This window comes from Meriones unguiculatus, chromosome 6 (assembly GCF_030254825.1).
Source record: "Meriones unguiculatus strain TT.TT164.6M chromosome 6, Bangor_MerUng_6.1, whole genome shotgun sequence".
NCBI lineage: Eukaryota > Metazoa > Chordata > Mammalia > Rodentia > Muridae > Meriones > Meriones unguiculatus.
The window spans coordinates 67,459,298-67,477,832 of record NC_083354.1 but is presented as its reverse complement, the minus strand read 5'-3'; the positions used below and the strand labels follow the sequence as shown (position 1 = coordinate 67,477,832).

Genomic DNA, 18,535 nt, shown 5'->3' with positions numbered 1-18,535 from the left:
GGAATGGACCCTGAGTACTCTGAAGAAAAGCAAGTGCTCTTAACCATGGCACCATCTCTCTAGTCCAGTTTTAATGTTTCTTAAAGCAACAACAAACCATCTCTTAAGCATAGATTCCATCTGCACCTAAGAAACCAGTGAGCTGAGAGATCATTGAAGTCTGGGTAAGGGGCAGGTGTTCCTAGCATTTACTGTATATTTTACTTACTAAATCCTAATAGTGTCTCTAAGAGGCAGTTTCTGTTATACAAAATTTACTGGCAATGGGAGAAGGCTGCAGCTGTGGCTCAGCAGTAGAGTGCTTGCTGGCATGTGCAGGCCCTAGGTTTGAGTGCCACAACACTCAAAGCCAAAACCCCAAGAGAATTTAACCAGTACAGGCAGGGCCACACAACTGTAAGCAGCAGTGTGCACTGGACTGTGCACCCAGGGTCCCTGCCTCAAAGCCCAGGCTTATTCTGCTGGACCATGCTGCCTCTATGGGTCAAAGAGCATTTAGAATGGGGAAGGTGAGGTAGTTTAGGGACCATGCTTATCATTACTTCATTTCTTCTTTCCTATTGCTTTGCCTTCTTTTCTATTTGTTTCATTCTCTTTACAGCTATTCTTTTTTTTTAAATAATTCTTTATATATACTGGATATTAGCCCTCTGTCAGATAAAGGGTTGGTGAAGATTCTTTCCCAATCTGTAGGCAGTCGTTCTGTTTTGATGACGGTGTCCTTTGCTTTACAGAAGCTTTTCAGTTTCATGAGGTCCCATTTATTGATTATTGCTCTTAGAGCCTGTGCTGTTGGCGTTCTGTTCGGGAAGTTGTCTCCTGTACCAATGAGTTCTAGGCTCTTCCCCACTTTTTCTTCTAACCGATTTAATGTGTCTGGTTTTATGTTGAGGTCTTTGATCCACTTGGACTTTAGTTTTATGCAGGGTGATAAGTATGGATCTATTTGCATTTTTCTACATGTAGACATCCAGTTAGACCAGCATCATTTGTTGAAGATGCTAACTTTTTTCCATTGTATGGTTTTGGCATCTTTGTCAAAGATCAGGTGGCTATAAGTGTGTGGGTTTATTTCTGGGTCTTCTGTTCAGTTCCACTGATCCACCATTCTGTTTCTATGCCAGTATCATGCAGTTTTTATTACTGTTTTTCTACAGTACAGCTTAAGATCAGGAATGGAGATACCTCCAGAAGATCCTTTATTGTAGAGGATTGTTTTAGCAATTCTGGGTTTCTTGTTATTCCATATGAAGTTGAGAATTTTTCTTTCCAGGTCTGTAAAGAATTGTGTTGGTAATTTGATGGGAATTGCATTGAATCTGTAGATTGTTTTTTGTAAGATGGCCATTTTACTATGTTAATCCTGCCAAGCCACGAGCATGGGAGATCTTTCCATCTTCTGATATCTTCTTCTAATTCTTTCTTCAGAGACTTGAAATTTTTTTCATACAAGTCTTTGACTTGCTTCGTTAGGGTTACACCAAGGTACTTTATGTCATTTGTGGCTATTGTGAAGGGTGTTGTTTCCCTAATTTCTTTCTCAGCTTTTTTGTCTTTTGTATACAGGAGGGCTACTGATTTTTTTGAGTTAATTTTGTATCTGGCCACTTTGCTGAAGGTGTTTATCAGCTGTAGGAGTTCCCTGGTAGAGTTTTTGGGGTCACTCAGGTATACTATCATATCATCTGCAAATAGTGATAATTTGACTTCTTCCTTTCCAATTTGTATCCCCTTGATCTCCTTCAACTGTCTTACTGCTCTAGCAAGGACTTCTAGAACTATGTTGAAGAGATATGGAGAGTGGGCAGCCTTGCCTTGTCCCTGATTTCAGTGGGATTTTTTTAAGTTTCTAAAGAAGCTGAAAAGCAGCAAACCAAGTAATCCAATTAAAAAATGGGGAACAGAGCTAAACAGAGAACTCTCTGTAGAGGAATATCAAATGACAGAGAAACACTTAAAGAAATGCTCAACGTCATTAGCCATTAGGGAAATGCAAATCAAAATGACCCTGAGATTTCACCTTACACCCATCAGAATAGCCAAGATGAAAAACTCAAGTGACAACACATGATGGAGAGGCTGTGGAGAAAGGGGAACCCTCCTCCACTCATTGTGGGAATGTAAACTTGTACAACCACTCTGGAAATCAATCTGGCGCTTTCTCAGACAACTAGGAATAGCATTTCCTCAAGATCCAGCCATACCACTCCTAGGCATATATCCAAAAGAGGCTCAAGTACACAATAAGGACATTTGCTCAACCATATTTGTAGCAGCTTTATTTGTAATAGCCAGAAGCTAGAAACAGCCCAGATGCCCCTCAACTGAAGAATGGATGCAGAAATTGTGGTACATCTACACAATGGAATATTACTCAGCAATGAAAAATAAGAAAATCATGAAATTTGCAAGTAAATGGTGGGACCTGGAAAGGATCATCCTGAGTGAGGTATCCCAGAAGCAGAAAGACATACATGGTACATACTCACTCATATAGACATGTAGGATAAACCTACTAAAATCTATACACCTAAAGAAACTAATCAAGAGAGAGGACCTTGACTAAAATGCTCAATCCCCATCCTGAAAGGCAAAGAGGATGGACATCAGAAGAAGAAGAAAAAAACAGGAAACAAGCTAGAAACCTGCCACAGAGGGCCTCTGAAAGGCTCTGCCCTACAGACTATCAAAGCAGATGCTGAAACTTATGGCCAACTGTTGGGCAGTGTGCATGGAATCTTATGTAAGAAGTGGGAAATAGTAAGATCTGGAGAGGACAGGAACTCCACAAGGAGAGCAACAGAACCAGAAATTTGAATACAGGGGTCTTCCCAGAGACACATACTCCAACCAAGTACCATGCATGGAGATAACCTAGAACCCCTACACAGATGTAGCCCATGGCAGTTTAGTGTCCAAGTGGGTTACATAGTAATGGGAAGAGGGACTGCCTCTGACATAATATGATTGGCCTGCTCTTTGATCACCTCCCCCTGAGGGGGGAGCAGCCTTACCAGGTCACAGAAGATGATAATGCAGCCATTCCTGATGTGATCTGATAGACTAGGATCAGAAGGAAGGAGAGGAGGACCTCCCCTCTCAGTGGACTTGGGGAGGGGCATGTGTGAAGAAGGGGGTAGGAGGGTGGGATAGGGAGGGGAGGAGGGAGGGGCTTATGGGGGAATACAAAGTGAATAAAGTATAATTAATAAAATAAAAAATTTAAAAAAGAATAATTTAAAAATTTAAGTGTATGTATGATGGGTTTGTGTGTGTGTATCTGTGTGTATGGTGGGTGGGAGACATGTGTCATAGCAAATGGGTAAGCTCAGAGGATAACTTTAGAAGGTAGAGTTTTCCTTCCACTTTTATGTGGGTTCTGGGTATCAAACTCAGGCTTTTGGCTCACACAACATGTTGCCAGACCCAGATTGTCCTTATCTCCCCTTCTCTTTACATCTCCTTTGGTTTAACATGGAGAAATCACTATGTCCTTTTCTACTCATACATATCTCAACATAGATAAGGACTGGTGAGATGTTAACCTATCAGATGACCAGACAAATAAAGTAGTATTATCACGATAGCTCAATACAACTAAGCTACACAGAATTGGATGGTACAACAGTTTAATGTTAGGTAAGATTTACTTGTTGTGTGTTTAACTGTGATGTACACGCAACCCACATACACCCCCATTTCACAGATGCCTATGATCCAAATTGGTAAATTGTCTTAGTAAGAGAAGAGATGGAGTGTGCAAGCTGCTTACTGGTCCTGAGACTCAAGGTCCTTGTCTACGGAGAGTAATAACCCCTCAGAGATAGTTTTAACTATTACATGAAATAAAACATCCAGGACAATGCATCACAGGGACTCAAAACTTACATATAAGATCCAGATGGATCACAGATCTTTCTCTAATCAAACACAACTGCTTTTCTCTACAGATGAAATTGTTCAAGTAAAAACAATGAGTATTAGCACTTGGATAGAAAGTGTCAAATTAATAAAGCGATGACAGTTTAAGAATCATACATGGTACAAGAAGTACACAATGTTCTCTGCCTTTCTCAGCAATACCAGATATTATAATTATTTTGAAATTTAGTCAATAATAGGTGAAACATCTCAATTTTTTATTTTCCCCAAATCCTAGGCATGCTATACATCCTTTTATGCTTACTTGCAATTTGCATTTATTTTCTTTTTTAAATTAAAAAAAAATGTGTGTGTGTGAGTGGTTTTGCCTGCATGAGTGTGCATGTGCCCTCCGGGTGTCTGATTCCTATGGAAGACGGAAAGGTGTCAGGTCCTCAGAACTGGACCTAGAGGTAGCTGTGAGCCACGATGTGGCTAGGTACAGACCTGTGGTCCTCTGCAAGAGCAGCAAGCGCTCTCAACCACACAGCCAGCTCTCCAGCCTTCTTTATAAGCTGCCTCCTCGTCCACTTTTTGATTGCATGCTAATCACATTATGTGAGTCCTTATTTATCTGGCCTACTGAACTCCTCTCTGTTCCAGATGCTCCGGTGTTTTCTACTCCCTAACTATGGCTCCTACTGTTTCTTTAACGTAAGAAAATTTTTACATTCTTTTTTAATTTTTTTAGATTTATTTATTTTATTATGTAAACAATGTTCTACATACTTACACACCAGAAGAGGGCACCAGATCTTGTAATAGATGGTTGTGAGCTACCATGTGGGTGCTGGAATTGAACTCAGGACCTCTGGGAGAGCAGACAGTGCTCTTAACCTCTGAGCCATCTCACCAGCCCAAATTTTACATTCTTAATGAAATAATTTTCCTTTTTTTTTTTCTGGATATATTTTGCTTTTAAGATTCCTGCCTACAAACAGTCTCAGAATATTTCCCTGGTCTCTACTTAACATGTTTACAGTTTTGAAGATACAATCGTTAATTTATTCAGGAGTGATCTATGGAGGAAGCTCTCTAACTGCTTCCCAAGGCACAATTCACACCATTTACAGAAAGTGTGTTCTTCCCCAAGTGACCTGAAAGCCCCCTCAAGATACAATTTCTAAATTCTCAATTCTATTTTACTGGTACCCATGACAATGCCAAAGGAAATGTTCCTGTAGCCTAAATAAAAAAACAAAAAACAAAAACAAAACAAAACAAAACAAAAACCTCTGTGGGGTGATAGAAAGACCTGGAGGAGACAGGAGCTCCAAAAGGAGACCCACAGAGCCAAAAAAACAAAAACAAAACAAAACAAAACAAAAAAACCTCTGTGGGGTGATAGAAAGACCTGGAGGAGACAGGAGCTCCAAAAGGAGACCCACAGAGCCAAAAAAAACAAAAACAAAATCAAAACAAAACAAAAAAACCTGGGCCCTGGGGGACCTGCAGAGACTGATACCCCAACCAAGGACCATGCATGCAGAAGACTTAAAACCCCTGCTCAGGTGTAGCCCATACACTCAGTCTCCAAGTGGGTTCCCTAGTAAGGGGAGCAGGAGCTGTCTCTTACATGAACTCAGTGGCTGGCTCTTTGATCACCTCCCCCTGGAGGCTGCAGCCTTGCCAGGCCACACAGGAGGACAATGCAGTCAGTCCTGATGAGACCTGATTGGCTAGGGTCAGATGGAAGGGGAAGAGGACCTGCCCTATCAGTGGACTAGGGGAGAGTCATCTTAGAAGGAGAAGAGGGAGGGAGAGAGGGAGGAATTGGGAGGAGATTGGGAGGGGGCCACAGCCGGGATATAAAGTGAATAAATTGTAATAAATAGTTAATAAAATTTTAAAAAATATTCTGAATTCCCTAAAAGCTTTCCTGCATGGAACCCAGGCTGTCATGTTGTGTGTGAAGACAAAGATGCTGAGAGTGGTTGCCTGATGAACATCCGGCCTCCCACTTAAAAACAAACACCATGTTTTTCTTCTTAGTATTTGCTTCCTCCCAATTAAAGTATTTTGTTTGTGTATTCTTTTAAGGCTTTTAGGAACGTTGCACTGCCAATCCCAGAAGTCTATAACATTCTTAAAGCGCATTAGACTTTCTCTTCATTCCAAGATGTTGGGAGCAAATAATCCTAGGAATCTTTTGCTTTCAGTTAGTTAGTTGTCTTTCGATGCCGGCTAGAACCTCCATCAGAATGTGAACAGCTGTGAGGGCACTTCTCTCATCCCATTCTGACTTAGGATGCTCCAATGACTCCAGGCCACGGAAAACCTGTGGCTCCCGGATATCAGTGAATTCACCACCCAGGCGATGTGCTCACTGTGGGTTACCCTGGGGGAGGCGTTAGGGAGGCTTAAGACAAGGAGTGCAAAGGTGATTTCTTTCTTGTTCTACAAACTTTTAAAACAAAGATGCTTTCTGCGAAGTTCAAGTAGTCCTTTTTATTCTCATTCATATTTTTCTATGAAAGAAATTAACTTCATACAAACATCCCAACATATTAGAAAATTACACACAGCATTATTTTAAATTCCTGCAAAGCTCTTTTAAGTTTCATTTCAAATCTTTGTCTTTTTCTTTAATCATACCAGCTCAGTTTTTTTTTTTACATATTAATAATACATTTTACAACTACTCTTCAAATTATATTCTATACTTGAACAGAAACCTAACAACTGGGTTTTTTTTTTGGGGGGGGAGAACCTACATATTTTGGTAACTGAATTATTTTTTTAAATATTTATTATTTATACATTATTCTGCCTGCACGTACACCTACATGTCAGAAAAGGGCACAGGATCTCATTATAGATGGCTGTGAGCCACCATGTGGTTGCTGGGAATTGAACTCAGGACCTTTGGTAGAACAGCCAGTGCTCTTAACCTCTGAGCCATCTCTCCAGCCCTGGAAACTGAATTATTAATACTAACTTTATAGCTGTATATAAATGGGGCAAGGTACAGTTTCTGATGTGTGTTAAACACACCACAGCTTTGTCAACTTCCTCTACTGTTTCTGCTTTATACATTTCACACCTTAAAGGTTTATAATTTATATTGTGTTGTTAAGATTGCAACAAACATTATTTATGCTTAGTCTTTTCTTGTGCATCCATTAGGTAAACATGTACTTCATCCTTTTCTTTAGTTTCTATGTCATTCTCTCTCAGGTAGGGTTATTATAAATGCTCTAAATTTTATCTTTTAGCTGTTCAATAAAGGATACATGACTTGTAAAAACTAGTGTGGACAGGCTGCAGAGGGGCTACTCCTGAGGGAGGGGCGAGGCTCACAGGACTCAGGGAGCTAGCACAATTCCACAGCTTAGGAAGCTCAAGAATGTTACAAGATTCACGGGCATTGCCCCAAGGTTCTACATACAGCCAATGCTGGGGGATGGAGCTGTCCATAAGCTGAGCAGGGAACACTAGCAACGCAGCTTTCACGGCGTTCCCCCATAACAGGAGGGACTTTCCTGCTCTGTAGGGATCCAGCTGCCTTGCATCACCCACGCTCCTGTGAGCCAGCAGCCCCTCAACTGTGCTCCTGTAAGTGACCCTAGCAAACACACTCGCTCACCACAGACAGGTAAAGACTGTTTCCTTAGCCTCCCCTTAGCTTGTTGTTAGTACTCTAGCCGGATGTATACATGGTTTGCTCGTCTCTGCAGGAAGAGGCACACACCCCGCTAAATTATTTAGTTTTTTATTTAGCTCACTTATTTCCATTTCAAATTAAAAGGACTCATGTTTTAATGACTCTTTCATTTCCTTTCTTGTCTGGGTTGTCAATGATCTTAGTGATATTTCATTATTTTAAAACATTTAAATTTGTCATCAATCAATTCACACACAAAACATGACAGGAAGAGCCTGGTATCCCTTCTCATACTCATCTATGTTGAGATTCTGGGTTTGGTTTATGATTTTACACTTATATTTTATATTTTCCCTATACTTATTTTTCACACAGCAACAGACTTTTCAGGTGAAATCTCCATCGATTACTTCCCATTTGTCTGTCTTTCTCTGTAGCAGACAAAGGAATTTAAGTGAATCTTTCACAGAGGACTTATTAGTGGCAAAAAGATAGAATCCCTGCTTGTTTGAAGAGAATGTGAGAGAACACGGGAGAGATCTCACTCCTTTCCCATTGCTCATTTTTAGGGAAGCTGTTTTGTTTTGTTTTTTAACTACAGAAGTTACTGGGATAGTTTTCTTTTCAACATTTTCAGCAGAATGTAGTCTTCTGAGTCTCTCTCATCTCCTAAGCCCTTTCAATCTGACAGTTGTGTTTTCTTTTGTTTGGGGAAGTGCTTTTTCATAATTTAATTATCTCTTTTCTGTCCTTTGATATCTTTTTTAATTTCCTAGTCTCAAGCTCCTACTGTTTCTGTTCTCTGTTCTAGTTATCTCCTTGGTCCTGTTTTCTTGAGCACTAATCAGTGTTCAGAGTGTCCACTCTACTGCATATCTGCTTCCTTCACAATCCCTTAGGTCTTTGTATCCATCTTCAGCCTTCTCTTTTAAGTTGCAGTTTTTAGCTTTTTCTCCAAAGCTTGGTCATCCCCAACAGTGCAGTTTTTTTTTTTTTTTTTTTTTTTTTAAAAACAGAACACACAAAGTTCTGTTACACAGTAGTAATGACATCTTTTTTTCCTATGTCTCAGTTTACTAACCTGTAAAATGGGGGCAATAATACGTTAAGAACCAATGTGGAAATTAAACAAATGTTGTAAGTGTTTGCAACAGAAATGACCACATTCTAAGGACTTACTTAAATGCTAGCAATTACAGTCCTGGTAGAAACTGGAGTCCTACTGGCTGGGGTATGGAGTTCAGTAAGTGAGTGAGATATGGACTAGTATACGTGGGTATAAGCAGAGGAGGCAGGAAGGCAACACTCATTGAGGCTGCTTTCCCTGAGCCAGGGAGGATCTGAGACTTCTATTCTAAGACAGAACTGCTTTTTATTCCATTCCTGATCACTTGGGCTTCCCTGAGCAAAAGTGTAGTCCCTGCTGTGCTCCTGTGGCCCTCATATCCATGAAGCCCTTCCAGAGAGCCTTGGGCCTCAGATGATGTCTGCTACAGAGGTGAAGCTGGGGGCGGAGGCCGGATTAGCAGCTCTTTGATCCCTGAGTGGCCTCCCTACTCCTCCTAACTTTCTCTTGCTCACACACTCAGTGCTCAACAGTCTCCTGGTTTGTTTTCACTGTTCATGTTGTCTCTTATTTGCCCTGTGGTTTTCATTTCTCATTAAGTATTCATCTGCCCCTGTTTGTTTTCTAATGGCCAATAATTCTTTGCAATTTCTGGTTGGTCAGCTAATGGTATTTTCTCTGTCTCTCTGCCTCTTTCTACACTTACCTTTTTTTTTTTCCCCACCGTGTAGCCCAGACTCACCCTGAACTCAAGAGATCTGCCCGCCTCTGCCTCCTGAGTGCTGGGACTAAAAGTGTGCACCACCACTCAGCTCTGCACGCATCTTGTAAAGATGCATTATTTTTCCTTCTAGTGGATCTTGGACAGAAACAGTGGATGCAAGTGTGTCTTGTAGCTAACTTAAGCCACAGTGTGTTATCTTTGACATAGTTCTAGTCACTCACAGCCAGGGCAGGAATTTGCTCATCCAGTATTCACTTTAAAGAGCTCTATCTATGGGTGTTATGTATTTTTAATTGAATATTTTAAGCAAGAAATTAATTTGTTAATGTTTTATAATACAAAGTAAAAAGGAATTGTTATAAAACACATCTCTCCATCCATCTACCCATCTTATCATAATCTTGAATAAAGTAGTATCACTTTACCTTTGTTCTTATTCTCCTCATAACAAAAGAGACCTAAATGTTTCAGCATTTCCAAAGGCTTATTATCAAATACGCTTATTACCCATAATTTTACATATTGATTTATATAATGTATTTCAGACAAAATAAAAAAGCAATACCAGCCAGTCTAACTCTTCTCTTTTTTTAATGAACTACCAAGAGTATTACAGCACATCACTAAGCAAAAGGTGCCACTTACTATGCAAAAGGCAGTCAGTGACTGGCACCTAAGACCAATTGATCTCCCCATTACCACCATCTCCCTACCCCCACTAGCACTACTATGAAGCTATTGATTGAGGCACTGCCGATCGGTTTCCATTTTCTGATTTTGGGCAGGCCAATTAAGAAAGTGAGTAATTGTGATTACGCTGCTTCAGGATCAATTACACTTGATGCAAGACAAAGTGCTCTTTTCAGAACACACAAAAAAATAATTTTTGATCTAACATGCTTTGGTGCAAGATGAAATATAAAATAACTTAGTAATTTGTACCTTCACTGCAGAAAATGTATTAATGCAAGTGTTTATAACAGAAAGCTAATTGCTATGTGAGATACATTTGTCATTTTCCTAAAATTAACTTAAAGAGACACTGAAAGAAAACTGTTCACACATACTACTCAATATAAGACAAAAATCAAACACTACAGTGTGTATTTCTCCCTAAAAGGTCTTGGCTAACTGTAGAAGACAAAATGAAAATATAGTCTAAGAAATGATAAGAAAGACTTTGTAATTAAGAAAAAAAATGGAAAGATAAGAACACACCTGACTGTAAAGTGGTAAGATAAAAGAATATTTTAGGTTTTAATTTTGGTCTAACTTGGTACAGGCTTTGTCATTGGGCTCACATCGTTGAATCATTAAAATGAATACACCTCTGGTGCGGGAAGCAAATCTGTTTAGAGTGGTGTTACTCACGGCCTGTGTTCACTGATATTGATCTGTGTTGTTTGTCTAATAGAAAAATAATAAACAATTACTAGGCAATGTTGGGAAAAGTAATCAGTTTTTATATATCACTAATAAAGCAGACCTCCCAAAACATAAAGGTGATGATCTGCATAAAATCAATGTGCAAACTGCATTGTTTATATTCATCACTGCCAGCTCTTGGAAATAAAAGAAATAACATGAGCCTGAGTTCCTGGGAAAATGACAAAGAAAAGTTTGGTGCATTTAACCTATACATTTACTTTAAAGTATTTTGGTCATAAAAATTTTAAATCCTAATTAAACCCATCCTAAGCTGGCTAAAATTCAGATACATAAAATACTTCAATTTTTAAAGAAAAAAAAGTAACTGCCAGTTATAAAACAATCACACCCTGTATCAGAAAGCCACAGAAAAAGGAACTCAAGGGTGGCCCTCAGCTGCTCTACCTCTGCTTTGCTTCCCCAGTGGCCTCTGGAGTTCATCAGCATAGACACACTACATAAAAGCAATAAAGTCTAGAACTCACATTTGTTACGACATCTTAATCAAGCAGTTTGTAAAATTAACATAAAAAAGAAAAATGTTTTAGAAAGGTTTAGAATCAATAATATTCTATTCAGGAAACTCATTGTATCTCAAAAAGATACTCTGCCTCCCAAGGTACCTTGTCCTGGCTATTCAGCAATATTCTCAAACTGTCCATTTCTCCTGAATTTCTAGTACTATAGTGATAAATTTAAAAAGAAGAAGTAGTAATAGCCTTTTATCTTTAGCCAACAAAGCACAGATTTCATTTGCATACAGCACACTATAATGGTAGGCACGTAAGAACTACTAAGAATGCCCACACAGAACATGACGTTTAAGCAAGCATTCCATGGAAGGTATGCATTGTCAGACACATTTGTTTAAATGTTTAGTCTTACAGGAAAAAATACTCAGAGCCTCACTTTACATTTTCTGTTCTTTACAGGCAATATAAAAACAGAACAACAATGGAACTTACCACAACTGGAAACTGGCAGTCTGTGTAGAATCACAGAAGTCAATACCCATTGAGACAGTAACGGACCCCTCAGGCTCCAGGGAATCTAGGAAAGAGGGTAATTTAGACATTAACACATGGAGGACATGAGAAAGAGGCAAAGGAAACACTGAACATTTGTGCCATTCACACCAAAAGATTTAATTATGGCTCATAAGAAAATTTAAACTAAGAATATTAAAGGAACTTATAAACTCATGAAGCTGCTCTCTTCAAAGTAACTCTGAACATTCTGCAATGATCACATTACATTTGAGACACTTTTTCCTTTATTTTTAAAATTCACTGTTTAAGTTACTGACTCGGTGGAAGGATTCACAGCATTTTCATGTATTATATCACTTATATTAGTTCTCTTTGTCTTCCCCTTCAAACTGCCCCTATTTTGCTGGTCCCCTTCAATTCTTCAAACAGTCCTCTCTACTGTTTTCATGTCACATAAATTCCACTACCCATGAACTTCCCTTGCCTTTTCCTACCATGGTGGTTTGAATAAGAATGGCCTCTATGAGCTCATATGTTTGAATGTCTGGTCCCTTGTTGGTGGAACTGTTTGGGAAGGACTGGGAAGTGTGGCCTTCTTAAAGGAGGTGCCACTGGTTGTGGGCTTTGAGGCTTCAAAAGCCCACACCACTCCCAGTTAGCTTTTTCTCTTTAGGCCCCCAACTTAAAGATAAGATATAAGCTCTTAGCTACACTGCCTGCCTGCCTGTCTCCTACCACGCTCCCACCAGGATGGACATGGACTCTACTATCCTCTGGAACTGTGAGTCCCAAATTAAATGGTCTGCTTTATAAGTTGTTTTGGTTGTGGTATCTTAACACAGTGACAGAAAAGCAAACAAGACGTCTCTTAAGAGATCTCTTCCCCACTCATGGTCTCTTTTCAGTCATGATCTATAAAATCTATCTCTCTCTCTACATGAGCAAAAACAAGAGGTACGAATCTAACTTGTTCTGTTTAATGTAATAATCCTGCAATGATCCCTAGTTTCCTCTATTTTGCTACAGATGTCATGCCATTTCTCTTTACAGCTGAGAAAAATTCTACTCTGTGCATGTCCTGCATTTTTTTTCTGTTTGTGGTCATTTTATGGTCATCTAGCTACTATGACCAGTGCAGCAATAAACATGCATGTGCAAGTATCTTTGAAGTGAGCAGATGAGCTTGTAATTACAGTCCTCAAGTGTACACATAATGGTCACATATCAGTTCTTTGTACATATCAGTGTTTTGAGGACACTCCACAGGGACTCTCACAGCAGCTAAGTAGGCTTATATCCACACCAGCAATGCACATCACTCTCTCCACACCTTTCCCTCATTAGCTGCCCTTTGTCTTCATGATGAATTCACTCAGACAAGGGCAGGGGCTGGGGGGTGAGATAAAATGTCAAAGCAGTTTTCATTTGCATTTTCCTGATCGAGAAAGGTGCTGAATACTTTGCCAAGTGCTTTTTGGCCATTCCTATTTCTTTTTCTGAGGACAGAGACACATGATTTCTAGACTGTCTCCTGCCTCCATAGGCAGTGGACATTTTTCATTTTTTTTTTTTTTTCCCCCTTAAGACAGAGTGTAGGTAGGCAGCCCTGGCTGGTCTTGGACTCTGTATGTAGATCAAAATGGACTATAATTCATGGCAATCATTGAGCTTTTGAAATGTATAAAAAAAATACATTGAAAACTGTTGAATACTTAGATATAAAAAGTAAAATTTAAACATTGGTCTAAAATTTCAACAAGAAAAAGGATCCAACTTAAAATTCAAGCTAAAGTAAAGTTGGATGATGGCATTAAGATGTAACCACATCTGTGCAGGGGTTCTAGGTTATCTCCATGAACAGTTCTTGGTTGGAGTATCAGTCTCAGAAAGACCCATGTGCTCAGATTTTTTGGTTCTGTTGCTCTGCTTGTGGAGCTCCTGTCCTTTCCAGATCTTACTATTTCCCACTTCTTTCATAAGATTCCCTGCATTCTGCCCGAAGTTTTGGCCATAAGTCTCAACATCTGCTTTGGTAGTCTGCAGGGCAGAGCCTTTCAGAGGCCATCTGTGGCAGGCTCCTAACTTGTTCCCTGTTTTCTCCTTCTGATGTCCATCCTCTTTGCCTTTCTGGATGGAGATTGAGCATTTTAACCAAAAGAGTCCTCCATCTTGATTAGTTTCTTTAGGTGTACAGATTTTAGTAGGTTTATCCTATATTATATGTCTAAATGAGTGAGCATATACCGTGTGTGTCTTTCTGCTTCTGGGGCAGCTCACTCAGGATCATCTTTTCCAGTTCCCACCATTTACCTGCAAATTTCATGATTTCCTTGTTTTTTTATTGCTGAGTAGTATTCCATTGTATAAATGTACCATACTTTCTGTATTCATTCCTCAGTTGAGGGGCATCTGGGTTGTTTCCAGCTTCTGGCTATTACAAATAAAGCTGCCACAGGCTCAACCTGTTTAAAAGCCCTTCCCCTTTGCAGAGATTGTTTTGCCTGTTATATAGAGAATCTCAAATGCCAACCAATGCCCTGTTATACTCCCAAAAATAACAAAGAGAAGAGGTATTTAGTTCATGTACTATTTATCTCAGTTACTGTCATGGAATTACAATTGGAATATTTATATTGTCTATGAATTGAATTAATAAGTAATGTGCATAACATAGTAAAATTTAAGCAGCAGCTTCTTTTCTGAAATAAAATGTCTGTAATTGTGAGAGAGAGAAAAAAAAAAGATGTAACCACATTAGCCAACAATGCTGGCATTACCAGAACCAAAATAAGTCTAACTGCACTATTCAGAGACTTACAAGGGTGAAATTAATGGTAGGCTCAGTTATCTTAACAAATAAAAGTAGTATTTGTATGTATTTGAAAATTTTGAAGCTTCAACTATAAACTAACCAAGTGTAGGAAACAAGTATTTAAAGACATAATACTGTTGTCCTTTTGTTTTTTGTTTTTTTTTTTTTAAAGGGGGTGGTGGAAAAAGAAGACAATGCAAATAATTACAAATGTTCATTGTCATTAAGATATCATACAATAATGGGGTACCCTAAGTATGTATGAACATATATATATATATATATATATACACACAAATATATAGATATAACACATAAGTAGAAAATATCTTTGATTTCACTGTGCTCAAAGTTTTCAGAATAGCTACAACTACATTATATAAGACATTTATACCCAATTTTATCTGTTTATGCACATCATGCCATTATATTTTAGCAAGCACACTTCTATTTCAGTAGACTGAAACACCTCCCAGAGTTTGCTGGTATGACTGGCCCCTTAATGCTCACCATAGACAGGAATAATAGAAATAGAACTAAGAATAATTCAGTAAGATACTATATAAAAATTATGTTTATTTCTCACAGGCTCAATGCAGACTCGGTATTAAAAAATGGTCCATGTTTGAGACTCATTTTAAAATGTTCTTGTTTTGCTCAGTGGTATCTACGTTGGTTTTCTCAATTTCATTTGCTTACATAACTTACATTTTACTAGCTAGCTATCCAACCACTGTAAGACTTGTTGCTTAAATCTCTGGCAATCAGGGTTTCTTTAGGACTACAGTCATATAATCACACACATATGCACACACAAGGTCCATTTCTACTGCTACCTCTTCTACAGCTGCACACTGACATGAGCTCCCAGCTGTCAATCTTGTAACTTAAGGCTATTCTTTTTCCCTTTCCATGCAGAAGATAGAACCCAGGCAAGAAAGCATTCTACTTCTGAGGCACAGCCCCGCTATCCTTCAGTGAATCCCTGACATCATTTTTTTGCACTACAAGCATACTGAGGTTTGGTCTTATTTGTATCATCTACTACAGTGGGTAGCTAATTCTGTCATCTCTCAAACATGACTGCATTCACAATTCAGACCTCTCACATTAAACATGCTCCCATGTTTCATGAGGAAGTGACAGCTCTCAAGATGCCCCACTTCAGTGTTACAATAATGAACATCAAGCTTAGTGTTGTGTTAATTCTGGAGGACAGCACATGATCAACGGCATGCTTTACTACATGAACACTTCAAGGGCAAAATGATCAGCATAAAATTATCCATATAATCAAGTTTTATAATACTTGGGGCGATCCAAGAGGGTGACTATACTCGCATTCTCTTTCTGGACTTGCTGTTGTGCACTTGAAAATGGCCTGATGCTAGTCTTGATCCCCTGCTCACCAAATCCTTTATGTTCTTAATTTCTTTGGAAAACTAGGCAAATAAATCCTAATATTCTTAGAAGGAATCCAGGTCCCTGCTAATAGAAGAGCACATTCCAGAGATCTGAAGGCAAAATAAAACAGATTGGTAACCACTAAGAATACTTCTGGGCCCTTTAAGATGGACACACATTTAATGAATAAAAGATCTTGGCTCCTTCCTTTTGTTTTTCACTAAAACATAAACAAAACTTTTCGTTTTGTTGTACTCTTAAGACGATTTTAGAGGGCTAATTTAGATCTATCACACACTGTAACTGGTTCAAATCTATTAGTGGTAGGGTCTGGGCCATGTTAACCCACATGAAAAAGAACTCTTTATCTTATAAGCATTCAATCAATGCCCCAAAAATGAATGAAATATTGTAGCCATAAAAATTTCCTCCGAACAAAAAGCCTGTAAGTAGTACTGAGGCAATGGTATTCATATTTTAATGCTGTATTAACGTCATACTATGAAATTTATTGTATTTATTTCTTCTATTCTACATAGGCCAATAAAAGGTCAACTCATCAACTCATTATGCCAGCCCAAGGAAGCATTAATACTGTTCTACTGTTTTAACCTTTGGATAACATTTCCAACCCAGACAACCCATACATCAGCTACTCGACATTACTTAACTAAACTAATTTTTAAACTAGGTAAAAAGAGCTAGATTGCAAAGAGTAAAAAGAAAAAGAAGAAAAAAAAAAAAACCAAAACACAAATTGACATATTCTGTAATTCCTTGGCAACATATCAAATCTGCAAAATAATCCAGTAGAAATTAGAATAGTGTGCACTATTTAAATTTTCTTAATTATCAAAGCATAAAACACTAGCATTCAGTGTGGTTTGAATAAACTTTAATTCCACTTTACTCTGGTTGCTTATGAAATTCTACTAGGCTTTGTGTTAGAAATCATTATTCCCCTTATGAAAAATAAAACCCATACAAAGCATGCTGCTGTTTACCAAAAGCCTCAGGGAAGTTCCACAGTGCCAGGGCTCAGATGGAGAAAACCACAACAGTCCTGTGCAGTGGGGTAAGGAGCGAAGCTTCCTGACTTTGTCCTGGGTCAAGGGCTCTACTCCCTAGAGCTGATATTAAGGCTACAGTGACAGAAATCTTCTTTTAGAGGCTGAATGGCTCAGACTGCCCTCCAGTAGCTAAAGGGGACATTGAGTTTCTGACCCTCCTGCCTCCACCTCAGGTGGGGTTTATGTGAGGCTCTTGGTGGTCATACTCAGGTGTCTTCAAACACAACTCAGACAACAAAGTTCACTACCTTTAATGGAGATTTTGCCTGAAGTTCCTTCCAACTGTACCTTAGGATTGTTTCCACTCATAAAAACTAAATATTTTGAGAAAATACTTGAAACTGTCAAGAGGTACAACCGAAAGCCCCGACACTCTGATGGGCACCTAGGAGGCAATCAGCATCCAGTGGCAGCTGCCTCTGGTGCTTTAGGGAAAGTCAGGTTTCCCTTTTCTGTTTTTTTTTTTGTTTGTTTTTGTTTTTTAATTCTAAATGGCAGTAACAGAGCAAAGACACTTAAAACACAAATAAATGCAACCACACACCATAGGTGCTCTATATCCTGTGCACAAACAGGAAGATAGCAGAACAGTGTTTACCCTAGTTCCTCTCCTTCTCACCTAATGGATTATAAACGAATCAGGACAGTGCTGCAAGAGGCACTAGATTCCACGGGTAGTCTGATTTTCCTGCTTGTAGTACACAGTTAGTTATTTAAAACGGGAGGGGAAGAAAGTGAGGAGAGGGGAGAGGAGGTGATGCACACAGGGGAAACAGGTGGCCACTAGGATTCCTCAGACTCACGTCTCATCACTGAGGTTATGACTGCTAAGACCTGATTCACTAAGGGCAAACAAATACATTTCTCTTACATGATAAATTCAGTAAAAAAAAAAAAAAAAAAAAAAGAAGAAGAAGAAGGTTGAGAATATAGCCTAGGGGTAGAATCCCGGGGAAGACCCAGGGCACTCTCACAGTTAGTAAACTAATGCTGTATTTTCTCTTTTTCTGAAATGATCTGCTTTAAAATGAAAACACTTAGCTACCAAGTATCAAATAAGAATTAGTATTTACCTACTGGATGAAAACCATGCATCTGCATGCGTCCAGGAAGCCTTTTTTCCCCTATGTGAATGCTCTCTATCTTTCGGTCAGAAGTGTTATTCAGGGTTATCTGGACAGAGACCATCTTGTCACCAAAAATGCAAGGCTGTCTTGGGAAGCAATACTGGGCTGCCAGTCCTTTCCCACTCATTCGGTGAAGCAGCTCATGGGTTTTTGTTGGCACGAAGACAGGTGTACTGACCTATACGCATAGGAGGAAGAGAGAATGAGGTAGTTCAGACACTTATTATTTCTTTTAGAAAATAAAGTATGACATGTTGCTTGCCCTAAGTTATTATATAAAACACAACAACAAACATTAGAAGATAACACACAGATGATTTAAAATTACAAAGTTAATACCTTCAAAGGAGTATTAAAACTTTATTTTGCCAGGCAGTGATGGCACACACC

General features: G+C 38.9%; 1 protein-coding gene across 6 annotated transcripts in view; it reads right to left on the bottom strand.

The window, feature by feature from the left end:
- The window catches only part of Ap3b1 (adaptor related protein complex 3 subunit beta 1), a 214,871-nt gene that overhangs the window by 22,351 nt on the left and 173,985 nt on the right, over positions 1 to 18,535 (bottom strand). For all 6 annotated transcript variants that reach the window (XR_009592381.1, XM_060385579.1, XM_060385578.1 and 3 more), the window contains exons 23-24: positions 18,092 to 18,323; positions 11,709 to 11,793 (exon numbers count right to left, since the gene is read on the bottom strand). Coding sequence is in view for 5 of the 6 variants with exons in the window: in XM_060385579.1 (XP_060241562.1) it covers positions 11,709 to 11,793; positions 18,092 to 18,323 (317 nt within the window). In the remaining variant the exon portion in view is untranslated. The remainder of the gene's footprint in view (positions 1 to 11,708; positions 11,794 to 18,091; positions 18,324 to 18,535) is intronic.